The sequence below is a fragment of the Watersipora subatra genome, chromosome 1 (genome assembly GCF_963576615.1).
Source record: "Watersipora subatra chromosome 1, tzWatSuba1.1, whole genome shotgun sequence".
NCBI lineage: Eukaryota > Metazoa > Bryozoa > Gymnolaemata > Cheilostomatida > Watersiporidae > Watersipora > Watersipora subatra.
In genome coordinates, this window is record NC_088708.1 from 46307587 (window position 1) to 46321968 (window position 14382).

At 35.9% G+C, this 14382-nt stretch overlaps 2 protein-coding genes across 4 annotated transcripts in view; both read left to right on the plus strand.

The window, feature by feature from the left end:
* LOC137400426 (eukaryotic translation initiation factor 2-alpha kinase 3-like) overlaps positions 1 to 1632 on the plus strand; it is a 28807-nt gene extending 27175 nt beyond the window's left edge. The window contains exon 21 of the mRNA XM_068086756.1: positions 1195 to 1632. Coding sequence (XP_067942857.1) covers positions 1195 to 1353 — 159 coding nt within the window. The 3' untranslated portion in view covers positions 1354 to 1632. The remainder of the gene's footprint in view (positions 1 to 1194) is intronic.
* Positions 1633 to 1861: 229 nt separating this feature from the next.
* Positions 1862 to 14382, plus strand: part of LOC137385313 (dual specificity protein phosphatase CDC14C-like) — a 37230-nt gene continuing 24709 nt past the window's right edge. For all 3 annotated transcript variants that reach the window (XM_068071751.1, XM_068071752.1, XM_068071750.1), the window contains exons 1-6: positions 1862 to 1962; positions 3601 to 3777; positions 4626 to 4716; positions 8947 to 9022; positions 12423 to 12515; positions 13593 to 13672. In XM_068071751.1, the coding sequence (XP_067927852.1) occupies positions 3714 to 3777; positions 4626 to 4716; positions 8947 to 9022; positions 12423 to 12515; positions 13593 to 13672 (404 nt within the window). In that variant the 5' untranslated portion in view covers positions 1862 to 1962; positions 3601 to 3713. The remainder of the gene's footprint in view (positions 1963 to 3600; positions 3778 to 4625; positions 4717 to 8946; positions 9023 to 12422; positions 12516 to 13592; positions 13673 to 14382) is intronic.

Genomic DNA, 14382 nt, shown 5'->3' on the forward strand with positions numbered 1-14382 from the left:
CCCTAATTACAGTTAAGAATCAGGGTGGCTTGACTTTGTCTTCGCCTGTGGTGATTGAGGTTTGCAACCACAGCGAGAAAGCGACAAGAGTGTTGCTTAGTAGTGCTGGATTAGTGAAAAACTTTGCCAGGCTAGCACTAATTGCCACCACTAAGAAGCCAGTCACGAAAGGACAATACCAAGTTATTTGTACAATATGCATAAGCAAGTTAAAGGTTGACTTGCAACAAACTTCACATTGCAGTTATTTGGTATCATAAGATTCACCATGCCTTAATCTGTTGTGTTGCAGGTGTGAAATATATGAGAAGGTGATTACAAGCTCTTAAAAGCTAAAAACTTATACAGTCATACTTCAACTTACGAGCTTAATGCGTTCCGAGACTGAGCTCGTATGTTAATATACTCGCATGTTGGTGCAATTTATTTATATATCGAACAATTAAATATCTATTGCTTGGTTTCCATACTCTAAAAATGCAAATAAAACACTCAAAACAAGATATTGTAACAGAAAGAACATGTTGGTTATTGTCATAATTTACCACATGCTTTCAAAAAGCAACAATCAAAAAATAATACAAGGAAATGTGATTATTTAAAATGTAAAATTAAATACATACAATAGCAGCTAATGCTAGCATTTGCGAGAGAGGGAGATATAAGTTATCCTTCATTACAACAGTTGTCTTTGATAAATTTGAATTTTATCAATGTCTTAAAAGACAAACTCAGAAGCAAACCTAAAAGCAAACTTTCATTTTTTACTTGTCTAATTAAAATTTCTTCGGCATTCGTATCGGGGATAAGAGAGAATGGGGATAAGAGAGGGTTGCAAATAAAGCCATAATGGCTCATGATTTGTGTGTAACAATTCATAGCTTTTATAGTTTTAATCTATGGTGGTTATCAGATATTATCACAGAATTGCTTTAGTTTACTGGATTATGTATCCAAGAAGGTTTTTATGTGAAAACAAATGTAATTTTGTTACCTTCTTCCCATTAGATTCATTGTAAACAGCAGTGCAGTCAAGCGTGAGGTACTATACAGTGACGTTACGTCGTGCCATTTAAGTCTGACAAGGCAACTGATGGGAATAGCAATTATTGGCCAATCTAGGTATGTATATCTATGATTTGAACAGATTGAATGAAATGCAATGTTTTCAATGTTCATTCCAATCTTCTGCAGCACAAGTTCATCAAATGGATGCTAACCAAAGATCCGAAAAAAAGACCGACGATTTCTGATGTACTGCATAGTGACGTAATGGAGGATTCTGATGATCTTGTACAAGATAGTCGTCGCAGTCGTACAATATCGAGGTCTAGTACCGACCGCTCACCATGATATTGACAAGCACCATAGCTAATTGACCATTTTTTGTATAGAATTCCCTATTTTTTCTTTTACAAAAGCATGCAGTCTCGTTCATTTGTAACTAAAATATGGAAGAATATGCAACATCCAACTCCAAGCTTGCAGTAAACAGATTTTATGCAAAAATAGTTTACATTCGTTAATGAGACTTCCTTTTTGTTTCTTTGATTAATTTATTCCCATGTATTGTTGCTCACTTTAATTTCTTATATTTCTTTAATGCATTTATCTGCTTAGTTGTTAATAAAAGATTTTATGCTTATATACCCTTGCTTCTCACTACATCTTTACTATTAATAATACAGGATGAAGTAATCTGCAGTAAACCTGGCTTGGAGTTGTCACATCGTGGTACGAAAACCGCACTCTCCCTGGCACCGATCCAATTTCCCTTTACAAAATAATGACGGCCAATAGGCTGTGTTTAGTCTCTATAGCAACCATTGTGGTACCGAATATTGATTGGCTCATTAGTGCCCCACGTGATTATCAACATGGCTGCAATGTGACTTTATTTCCGATATAGACTAGTGCAGTGCAAATTCCAGCAGCTAAAGGTATTAAAATTTAGAAGCATAGGTAAGTTGGTATCTGAGAAAACTTTTGAACGTTTTTGTACGTTATAGTGTTTTTAACTTTTGACTAATGTGCCGATATCAAACTAACACAATGCAGTTGCATTTTATTATAATGTTTATGATTAACCATAAAAACTAAAAACCGTGTTTTCCAGACATTTGGTATGCATACTAAAATCAATCCTTATGCGTGTTTCACAACGGACAAAGAAACAAAATGCTAGTGTGAAAACGACTCGCTTAAATCGCTAAAAACCATTACGCCGTGTTCTGGTATTGACTGACATGCAGTGTATTCCCAGTACCTTACCATACACTACACTATACCACAAGTTTCTGATTGAATTTTTGCTTTACTGATCGTCATATACACACTGACATCATATTTAAAAAAATTATCATTTGCTCATAATACTGAGTTTTCCTAATACTGTACTGGTATGAAGCGATTATGCAAATTAATACCACTCTGTTTTGATTGTAGCTTTTGCATAAAAACGGCAAAGTATTTTTATTCTTTTTACTTTTGATTATCTGATGTAGACATACTAGCCATAATTTTAGAATTTGAACTGTATGCTAATTGGGTTAGGCTTCAAATCTGCTTATTAATCTACTTGTAATGTTGCATTAGCATAGCATTTTATGATCAGATGATTGTGCATCCATCTGCTTGCTTCATTCCACCACGTTGCATTTCAGGAAAAGTATGTAGCAGAAGTAGTTTGAGTTAATTTTTTTGATCTGCATTTTAAATTTTATTTTTTTAATTTTAAAGTTTGGCGTTGTAAATTTTATAAGCATGGCAAACAATTCGCCAATAAATATGGGCTCATTTAAAACAGCATATCCATAGATACTTAAATTTTCTTTTCGGCTGGATGTTAAAAGAACTACTAGTTATTGCTTGTATGGACATTAATTTCATTTAACTCTATCAATAGGGTGTGCGGTTGCACTTCCATCCCACACTCTAACAATAGGCATTGATTGACATACCAATACTAAAAACTAGCTGTCATTAAAAATCGTTGTATTGACAAGACTGAACCCTGAGCAAATAGTTGTCAGTTGAAAGAGCTTTGCGTCTCAATTAACTCAAGGTCTCACTATCATACAGCTGAGTTAAGTTTTATGTTAACCTTAAATAAATGTATCTACCATAGCAATTGTTTTTAGTTGGTAACATAATTATGATGAAAGTTATTCATGATGCAATGTTATTTTTTGAAGAATGCTATCACAAGTTGAAGACATTTATAATTAACTTTTAAAACACTTTAATAAGCTGATAGAACATTGTTTGTTGTAAACCTTCAGTTCTGAGGAGTGCGACAAGTGAGGGTGGCTGTTACTCCCCCTTCTCGTGACTATTTTTATCATTACTAAGCCTAGAGAAAGATGACATGTTGAGCACCAAGTTGGATTACATTTGTCATCTCAAAAATAAAATGACCGCTGCAGTATTTTTTTTAGCTTTTTATATATTAAAACCATAAGATGAGTGAATATCGACAACACTCAAACGCAATTAAGCTGATTGATATCGATATTAGCATTGGAACTCTCTGACTTGAATAGTTAAAGGCCATCTTTATTGATTCTTGAAAAACTAAAACTTTAAATGCTGATTATGCAGGTAAATGAGTCCTATTATCCATTGATCTTACAATTACCTGTCATCGAGTAGCCAATAGTGGATAGACAGGACAAGAGCGGTTGGCCGGAGCCGTACAGAAGGATTTCTATTCGATGGGTCCCCACTCCTTGAACGATGGAAACGATATTTTAGGCAGTTCCTGCGAAATAATCAAAGGTAGACTTCAAATTTAAATTTGGCTTCAATTATTCTATTGGATGTTGCAATCTTTTGATGGATTTCAATGCTTGGTTGTTCATCTTCTCACTTCATGCAAGCAAATTTAACTAGAGAACATCAATCTTCTTAATTTTCTCCACATTACTCAGACCATCCACCCTACCTAATATTAGCACACTTTACAGTACCTGCGGTATTATCACGATTCAATATTCCCATAATTCATACCACCTAGCATCCAAATTATCCAGATACAGCATTACTAGGCTTCCATGTAATCTAGTAGTTGGTAGACTCAGTACCTTCACTACCTAGGTGTTTCCTAGTACCTTCACTACCCTATGCATGTTCCGGTTTCCCCCGATGTTCCGGTTTCATAACCCAGCATTTATGCAACCTAGCGATCTCGTGGCCTAGTATCCTCATTGTCTAGTTGCTTTTGCGCTGCTTAATGGTCTCACGGTCCGGTATCCATACTACCTCATGGTCGCATTTGTTCGGCAGTCATACTTAAATTACTCTTAAGAAAAGAATACTTCATCATTTTAACTATGTTACATGAGAACATTGTTTGCTATCCGCATTGATATTAGAAGAACTGTAACAATCACATACGAGAACAAGTGTTAATGCTCATAGATAAACAATAATAGCCTAATTCATTGATAAACAGGGTAACGTACACCACGCTCCTCTGATAAACCTTTGACATTATGCCACAGCCATTGAGATGGCGTGCCCGTAGCCTAGCAGCATTAACAATGCACACTATTCGATTACTATTGCTGCCGCTGCCTCTGACCTTGCCCCTACCTACTTATATGTGTCATGACTTTTCTTTCTAGATCGCTTCTACTTTGTCACACTGAGAGGCAAATGCAAATCAACATCAAGCACGCATTATTTCTCCATCGATGATGAGTTGGTGTATGAAAAGTGAGTTCATTCATCTTATAAATCAGATGTTAAGCATATCAACCTTGACCAGTTTTCCAAGCTTTTCATAAAAGGTGCCTACAGGTGGATGCGATGTTCCGCATCCATCGCTGCAAGCGTTGGTGTTATCAACAAATGCTGCCGATGTCGTCGAAACTAGGTCTCGAATATTGGCGTTTGTTCAGTGTGCTTTTTGGCTTACATTTGACTGGCTAATTCTGGTAATGACGAGTACACTTTTTACGCTTTAAAAATTTACAGAAAATGATAAGCTCGCCACTACCATAGCTTTTTTTGCAACTAACATAAATTGAGGAGATCATTTCAGATGACTTTTAAAGCATCTCCTTATTGGTCGGTATACAACCTCTGCAGCTATTACTAAACATAACAACTTCATGTAAAGCATTACAAAGAATATATCAGCAAGAACAATCTTATAGTTGACATGAAGCAATTTTTGTTGTCAATGCAAGTATCGTGACGATAAAACATCAGTTGATCTCTGTCGCTTTTGTGTATGGTCGTTTGAGACGAGTTTGTGAGATGTATGACATAGAGCCATGACAGTGGGCAGTTATGAAAACTTACCACACTTTGAGGTGTATTTATACAAGAATTACTTGTGGGACGTTCATTTAATACCCAGCCTCAGCCGTCATGATGATTGAAAATAGATGTTGAAACTCGGAGGATCGAATATAACACAACTGAATTTAAAACTAGTATGTAGTGTTGACAACTAATCCAATCCAAGACTATTGACTTGCTGCATCAGTATCAACTGGCCAGTCTTTTGTTAGTAAAATGGTATAAAGTTGGCAAGCTTAATGTGGCTGTGTAAGATTTTTGGATGGTGCCATTATTGTTGTGTTGTTTAAAAGTTGCTTGCGTAAGTTGAATTCTCACATTTTTTGTGTGTAAATTATCGTTCACCCATATGAGTCATACAATGGTCTGTACATATATAGTGAGGCTATTCCTGTAAACTGTGAACAGAAACCTTTATCACTGTTCACAGTACTCTTTATCATATGAACTTACCAAACAAAGAAAGTCAAGTAATATTATTATATTCGTATTATTATATTAATTATATATATAGTATACAACTTTAAACTTTTTTGTGTGTAGCTTTTTTTTTCTCATCTCCTTTCCTGGCAACACTAACTAGTACTTTAGAAATTGATTTCTTTTCGTATGACAACCACGTTGAGTATGTGTAGTGGAAGCTGTTACTACTTAGCTGTTACTGTCAAATATTTCGAAACTTACATTATCTGGAATTTCCTTGCAGCGCATTTGATTGTTGACATACCTGCATTTCTAGATGAAGGCTGCGAAAACAACATGGACAAAAATTTCTATTTTTAGATTTTGTTTTTGCACATCTTGTCTCAAATATAGGCAATGTAGTATATGAAAATATGTTGAACATTTCACTTTTGAAGAACTTATGAATACTGTTGAGGCATTTGTTTGTTCAGTGGTCGGTAGCACGGTGGGTATATGACTGTAACACCTCTAGTCAAATAAATTGTTAGTCTTAGGGTGTAAACTGACAGGTTTTTGTGTAACGAGAATGACTAAAGGGAATTGAACACCCCTCAACCAGTTAATGTTTCCCTGCGCAAGAATGCAATTCTATGTTAAATATTTATAATGTGTGGTTACCTAATATGAATATATAACCTCTACTTATCTTTTGTGAACTTATAAGGGTTCAAGCTACTTTCTCAGGCTATATTAAATATGCTAACCTCTCAGGCTATATTAAATAAGCTAAACTTTCAAACTACAGCCAAACATGGATAACTCGAACTTCACGGGACCGAGCGAAAGGGTTCGGAGTTATCAGAGCGTCCAAGTTATCAGAGCACTGTCACAAGTCCATGTATTTACTTATTTATTAGTAGATACATGTACATATACAAACTATAATATAAATCAAAAGCACAAAAGGCTTGTTTCAAATTAAATGCTTCTAATGTAAAGTTTAAAACGTTTTTATCAAAAAGTATAGAGATTTTTCTATCACTTGAGATTGGTTTGTTGTTTGAGGTGATGTTATTGCCAGGACGTTTTTTAGATTGACATTGGCAAAACTTGATCGTTGTTGAAATGCTCAAAAAAAAATACATCTTTTTCTTTTGAGCATTTTACCCACGATCAATTTTGCCGATTTTTCTTGAAGTTTGTGCAAAGATTACCTCACATTACCTCGCTTCCGAAGGGCGATCGCTAAGCGGATGTTTGATATAAATCAAATTTCACCAAACCTTTAGAAAAGTCGTTGACAAAAATATTTTGCCGATGGTGGTAATAACGACGCTTATGAATTACGAAAAGTTGAGGTTTACCTCTATGGCTTGGAATAAAGTGATTTGCTAAAGCGATAACAACCGTTTCGGTAGCTGTTGGGCAAAAAAACAGTTCGAGTTAACAGTGTTGAGTTCGAGTTATCTATAGCAATTTATCATTACGTGGGAACGGACCAAAGAAACCGTTCGAATTAACCATGTGTTCGAGCTATACGTGGGCGAGTTATTCATGTTTGACTGTATATTAAATAAGCTAAACTCTCAGGCTATATTTAAAAGTATAGTTTTTTGCTTTTCTCTACCCTATGATTGATTGACTTTATCAAATTCATTTTAGATTGTTGACTACTACTAATAGCAGTATTTTGTTGAATATTATGTAAAATTATATATTTTTATTATAAAAACCCAAAGCTTATACAGTGCACTTATTCAGGGGATGCTAAGGTTCTCATATATAAATACGCAAGGAGGCCTGTTGCGTGCCACGTAATGGATATAGCGAAATGTGAACTTGTTACATAGTTATTTTTTAGTTTTTTTTATTTTGCAGGCACTAGGGGATGCTAGTAGCGACGCCTCCTTAAATGCTTTATAGTTTTAGAACACGTCTATGAGAGATAGGCCTACGTATCTGTTTTATATGCTTTTCCAGCATACTGTCAATCTTTCATCAGGATGCTGAAGTAGAAACCAAAAATTGGTTTTTTATGCCATCAATGAAATACAAAACACATATACCTACTTGATGCTGCCTCTTATAGGCAGCATTCGAACAATTATTTCAACTGACCAGTTTCGGCTGAGATACCGGGCAGCATGTTCCTTTTTGTAATGTGTGTTATTATTTTAATCATTTTATTTGACGATACAAATTACAAACCTCGCAGGTCGACAGAATATGGCACAAACCAGCCATAAATTAGATCTTTTAGTGGAGTTTTTTTGTAACTTCGCAAGGTTTCAGGCTCAGGTTATGAGTCTCTATTGTCTGTCTTCTTTCCTGAAGTGCAACTATAGATGCTATAATCGCAATTTCCCTTGAATCTGATCTTTTTAGCCGTGATCAAGTTTTGTTGATTTTAATCTTCATACATCCTGTCAGTCAGATCATCTCAAACATCAGAAACAATCGCAAAGGAAAGAAAAATAGGCTAGGCACGGCATCAGAAGAAGTAAAGATAGCATGCTAGAGAAGTTTTACCTGCTTCTTTGCGCTATATTGAGAAACATTCAGGCCTTGCAACTTGTGACCAAGTTCTCTTTGCTGCCTTGAATCTTCTATTTCAAGGATTTTATAGTTGAAGGTCATATCATAGCGTGTTGTATGACTTTCCAGTAAACGCAAACACACTGCTATTGTACTGATTGTGTCAACTTAAACCCATGATAAACTTTGTGAGTGTATGTTTAAGGGGCTGATATATACCATACATTAGTTCGTATCAGGAAAGATAATAAAATTTTGATATCATAAATATGTCGCTGTTATTCAAGTTATAAGGACCTTTACCAAAAATAATAGCTGTTCGTCTGCAAGTAATAGCTGTGAAAACATAAAGCTGTTCGAATTAATAATAAAATAATGATGACAAATAGATTAGACCAATCAAAATGCATGTTTTTAGACGTATGCCTTTAATTGGTCAAACCTGCTTGTGTCACCTCAGTTATGTACCTATAATTTTCGGCAATGTATTACATACAGGAAGTGTAACTCCCATTTCCTTGTCAAAGTATTCATAACTATAATGGTCCCAAACGACTTTTCGCTTCTGGGTTTCTCGAAGGAAAATTTTACTATTTGGCAAATTTATGGTCTGCTGCTATATGAAACCTGTGTGTAACACCATTTGGTAGACTTATCGTCTCCACTTGTATTCTATATGTTGTTTCTTGATGCTTGCAGCTTCTATGCAGACTTCGGCCCACTGAACTTGTCACATGTTTACCGCTACTGTTGTAAGGTGAATCGTAAGCTCAAGGTAAGTCTCGACCCAACCACGCTGCGCTGCTGCGACTCGTTGACTGTTTTTAGGGATTGAAGATAGGCTATGCTGTATGGCAGCAGCCGTACTTCACAATCTAACGTGTGCCGCTTACAAAACTATAGGCTCTACTGTAAAAGGGGTTTTTACTCCCTCAATTTTAACTTTGCAGCCAATTATACTGCAGTAAGTTTTCAACATTTAACAGAAAAACATTAGTTTTTGCCATTTATTCCCTGTTTGGACTGACTTCAATTGTCACTGTGATTGTAACTGTAAATCCAACTGTGACTTCAATTGTAACTAACTGTGACTGTAACTGTGACTGTAACTATGACTGTAACTATGACTGTAACTGTGACTAACTGTGGCTGTGACTATAGTTTTAATAATAAATTTAAACTCATGGAGTAAACTAATTATAATTGATCCGTATGAATATAGAGTAAGCTGATATTATGATATATTCTCTGACCCTATCTAGCAAGTGAATATCACATCAATCGTAATGTTGTTAAAATACCTATTAGATTTTATTTCCAAATTTCCATTTTAAATAAAATTATTTGTCAAAATTCTATTACCGGTATTATATTTCACATCATTCATCCTCCGTCCACTCAGCCCACTCGTATTCTCTGTCTTGTTACTTTGGAAACCTCTCGAATCGACTCTCACTTTCGAGAGGCGTGCTGCTTGTCATCCTATGAGTTGCCTGCATGTGACGAGTCAACTGCGCTCGATGATTCATCTTCAACCGTTAGATCTACGAGGGCAGCTCGTCTGCGCTCTTGTTAATTCTGAGATAGATTTGATTTTAGGCCAAGTTCGCTACGCGTAAAACTCAGTAGAATAGAATTAAGTTGCGTGCACTTTGTTATGCAAGCAGCAGTCATAGCGAGTTAGCTCTTACATGGAAGCGCTGCCAAGTTTTTTTATAAACGAGCGCATCTTTAGCAGGGGAAAATATCGCTGTCCTAAAACTGAAGGACTCTGGAGACCAAATACGAGGCATTGCGCTGCGCTAGTAATAACATCACTCTAGCATCGATTGCTCTGGAAAGAGCTTTAGGCTAGTCGTGTCTAATCTTGTATAGCCTACTTTGCATTTTAAAAAATCCAATTTTTATTGTAATGTTTTATAATTTTTAGTGTTTGTTTTTAATGAATGTGTTTTCAAAAAAAGTGTTTTTTTTATTTTGATTGCCTAATATTATTTAAAAGAATCTCAATTTTTATTGTAAATTGAATTTTTCATTGAGGTTTTTGTTTCAATTTTAAACATACTTGACAATAATTGGGTAACTAATAACGGCCATAGACCAACAAAGTGCATTGCCGACACGTAGAACAGATATTTGTCAACTCGATGCATCGTGTCGTCAAGTAATGCTGGTCTGTGTTTAATATGACACAGACCAGCATTACATGTTCAGCAATTGTCTAGCTGTTTGCATTGCTATATTTTTGCTAAAAAAACTTTATATGTTAATCATGATTAAAGGAAAGTACCACGATGCTTTGCGTTCATGGCGTGAATCAATACTAGCACAAACTGAGTTTCAACAGATTTTATTACCTAAAGAATTCTCTGAAATGCTTAATAAGCAGTTTTAATGTATCCCATGGGTTCTCATACAAGGGTTACAAATGAGACAATTGTCTTTGTCCATGCTTAAATGGTAGTTTGTATGAAACCCTGTTCAGGCATGTCATTCAGATGTGATTCTTCGATGTAATAGCATGCATTGGAAATGAATGATACAGAATCGAGAAAATGTTTAAATGTCAGCCAATCACAGATCCTTTGATTTTATCTCTTCTGATGTAGACTAACATGCTTGTTTCTACACGATGCATTGTCGATGCATAACCAATGCGAAAGACGCATTTCGTTGGAGTGCGGTCTGGCTTTAAGCTGCAGGCATAAATAGCAAGTACTTTTTTAACGGCACAAATACTGTAGCATTAACTGCTGGCATGAGCACTAGTTTCAACCCCGTGAATTCACTCAATATTTTACAGATAGTCGGGCAGTTAGTTGATCTACTATTTTATGTTTCTTGCCAGCATCCTCTGACTAATCACCTGCACCAATCATCATCTATTATTTTGCTCAATGATGCATATAATAATAATTATTATTAGAATAAATGACACATACATGTGCTTATCGTGAGAACAGGGCTAGGCTCTAATGTAGCACAGCATTTCAACAATGCCCCTTTGCAAAAACCGGTCATTTTACAAAGGGCTGTGCAGTTTTACGACCTTGACCTTGATTGACAAAAAGAGGGTTGCTCAATGATTTATCGGGTCGCATCTAGATCAGAGCTCAGTAGGAGCCATTAAAGCAACCAACATCGAAAGTCTTGTTATGGCTGATCCTAGGCCATGCTTAATTTAGTTCCGTCAGTCTTAATCGAAAGTCACTTTTGATCGAACAGTTCTACTGTTAGTAAACTCAGCAATCACTGTTTTCTCCACTGCCCTTTTATTTATGTTGTTGACTTGATAAAAATAAAATGTTACAAAAAATTTAAAAATGTTGTTTCATGTTTGGTATGACAACGCTTTTAAGTGAGTTTGATTGGATGTTTTGTTATTAGCTAGTTTAATTTGATTCTATTTTTTCCATAATCGTATTTATCCTTTAGTTTATTCTTTAGTTTTCTGATTAGTCTTCTTTTTCCTGTTCATTTCAAACTTTGCTTGCTTCAGTTTGGATATGGACACTTCAAAAGGTCCGGTTGCTGTGTTACCTCGCCATAGGCACTCAAATGTTGATATTCAATATAGATATATAACCCTATAGTTTCCTATTACCCATACAATGTTATGCCTTCACATCCATAAAAAGTTAAGGCACTGCTTAACGGACAAAACTATTATATGTCATTTTTTTTCTTATGAGCGTTGGTCTGATTCCTAATTTTATACTTTAATAAAATAATATTTGTCAAAAATCAATGCAGTGCTGCACTGTCTCGTCAGCACTGTAACGAAAATGATTTAGCGTGTTGACAAGTTGCCACAAAACTGGATCTTTAATATAGTTTAATAATGAATGACCTTTGTCGACATGAAGTATAGCAATATCGTTGAGCATGTATGCCATTTCATTTTAGTTCATGCGAATGTCTGGATTGTGTTTATACTGCAATATCGTTCCTGTTTATCATCTATAAGGGTACATTGAAGACCCTGTTTTGCCACGACTTATCGACACATCCAAATGTTAAGCATGGTGACATTAGCATTTCTATCGAGACGTATCAACATAAAACTACATCGCAGTGTATATGTCAGCGCATTCATATCGTACTGGTTAGTGGTGATAGGTTTTACCATCTGCAAAAATATCTGCCTCTCCAATGGGTATGTTGTTTTTTGACAGTCACACAATCTCTCTGGTAAAAGGATAGTTCACTATACATCGTTTGATGCACGGAAAAAGTCTAATGCGGCTTTCCTAGTTGGAGCCTACGCTGTAAGTACCTCTCCTTCCTACCTCCCTGCACACAGGCTTGTCCTGATTAGCTTCTAATAGGGTGTTGCTAATGTCAGCCTGATAATGTCATCGACTCTGTTATCAATCATCGAGGGTTTGGCGATCCGTCCACTGCTGCCCCTCATATCTGCACATTAATTACCTTGGCATCCTTCCAATAAATAGCTGATAGGGTGACTCGGGTGAAAAGTTGTGATCATTACAGACGAGTCAAGGAAAGTTTAAAAACCAGCCAACACCTCACTGATGTTACTTCGTGCACTTAACATTTAAGGAAATGAGTTCAGGAAAACATAATCTCTGCGTTTGTAATACATGACTTTGAGGATTGTTTTTCAAAGCGTAATTAGTACAACTACTGTCAAGAATATTCGTTACAGAAAATTAGATTAATGTTTTTTTCACACATTGGGAAGCCGTCCGAATGATGTGATTGGTTGCTAGGCTTTTAATGATTTGGTTTATGTCAAGGAGCCCTAGGTAACACGACAGATTCTTTGTGTTCAGTTGGTAACATAGCAATTAAAATTAGTAAATTATTTTCATAAACTAATAAATGTATGTATGATTATTTGTATCGGTATCAGTAATAATTAACAAAATGATGTTTTTCGTTAAATGTCAAAACAAAAATGAAAAGACAGAAATCAGGAATTATTGAGTGAGTTGAACAGACACGTTTTAAAAGTTGGTAATCTAATAGTATTACGAAGGAGCCGGGATAGTGAACTGAAGGTTGTAGTAACAGAAAGTTCATAAACTGAAATCTTCATTGGCAGATGTAGTATATTGTTGTCAAGGAATAGAAAACGATGTTGTCATATGTGTTGAAGGATAAATATAAGTCTTCTAGGAGTAGTTTATGCAGGGTTTTGAATGATCAAAATGAATAATCAAGGGTTGCTACTTATGTACTTTTCATGGTTCCAAGGTAGTGCAAAATGCCGTTCCTTTTTTAATTAATGAATTAAACTTTGGTGTTACTCCTTTTCTTAGACAGTTTGTCATGTTATATAGTCATCAATAGAAGGCTTCAGCTATAATATTTTATTGTAGCTTATATTTCTAAAGAAAACTCCCGAAGAAGCTTATAGACCTTTCCAGAAAGGATCGCTTACTCCTTTTCTTCCGTTCAGGTAGGAATCTCTTTGCCAAACATAAACATTGTCCATTGCGAAATACCTAGCTGTCTCTCCCTATTATAGTTACTAAAATGTTTGTTAAAATAAATCAGTGAGAAGAATAACCGACAACATTCTTTTTACCACAAAAATTCGTGCAGGAAGCCTTGCTTTTCTTCTTCTTTTGTTACGATTGTCAGCCAACGGTTAGCAACCCATTCGGGCAGACGCTTGTATGCCTGCGACCTAAGGACAGGCCATACCAATCACACGGATTGTTTTAAGAAAAATCTCCAATTCTTAATTAGTGTGATGATTAGTTCTATCAATGCTGCGTGCTGTCATTTGTCGCTATCTTACACAATGTATTGATTTCTCTCCCGGATACATGGCCTTCTAGCGCTCCAAATACTCTCTCCGCTCTGTGAGACCTTTTGTTCCCTTACTTTTACTCATGATATTATTACCGCTTCTTTGGCATCGCTTCTTTGGCATCCGTCAATACTTGAATGCTGCGCGTGTTCATTCAATTGAACCTTGATTGGCAATCAATACCCTCTCTCTCTCTTGTATAGGAGAGAGGGCATCAGTCACTGCTTGTTAGGAATGCTACCTTATTTAATTACGTCTTACAGCCTCTCTAGCCCCTCCACCTCTTTTCCCAGCGCTAGCGAGTTGCAGTTGACCTCTCTCTATTCGCTGCGAGTAACTGCGTGAGTCTGGCA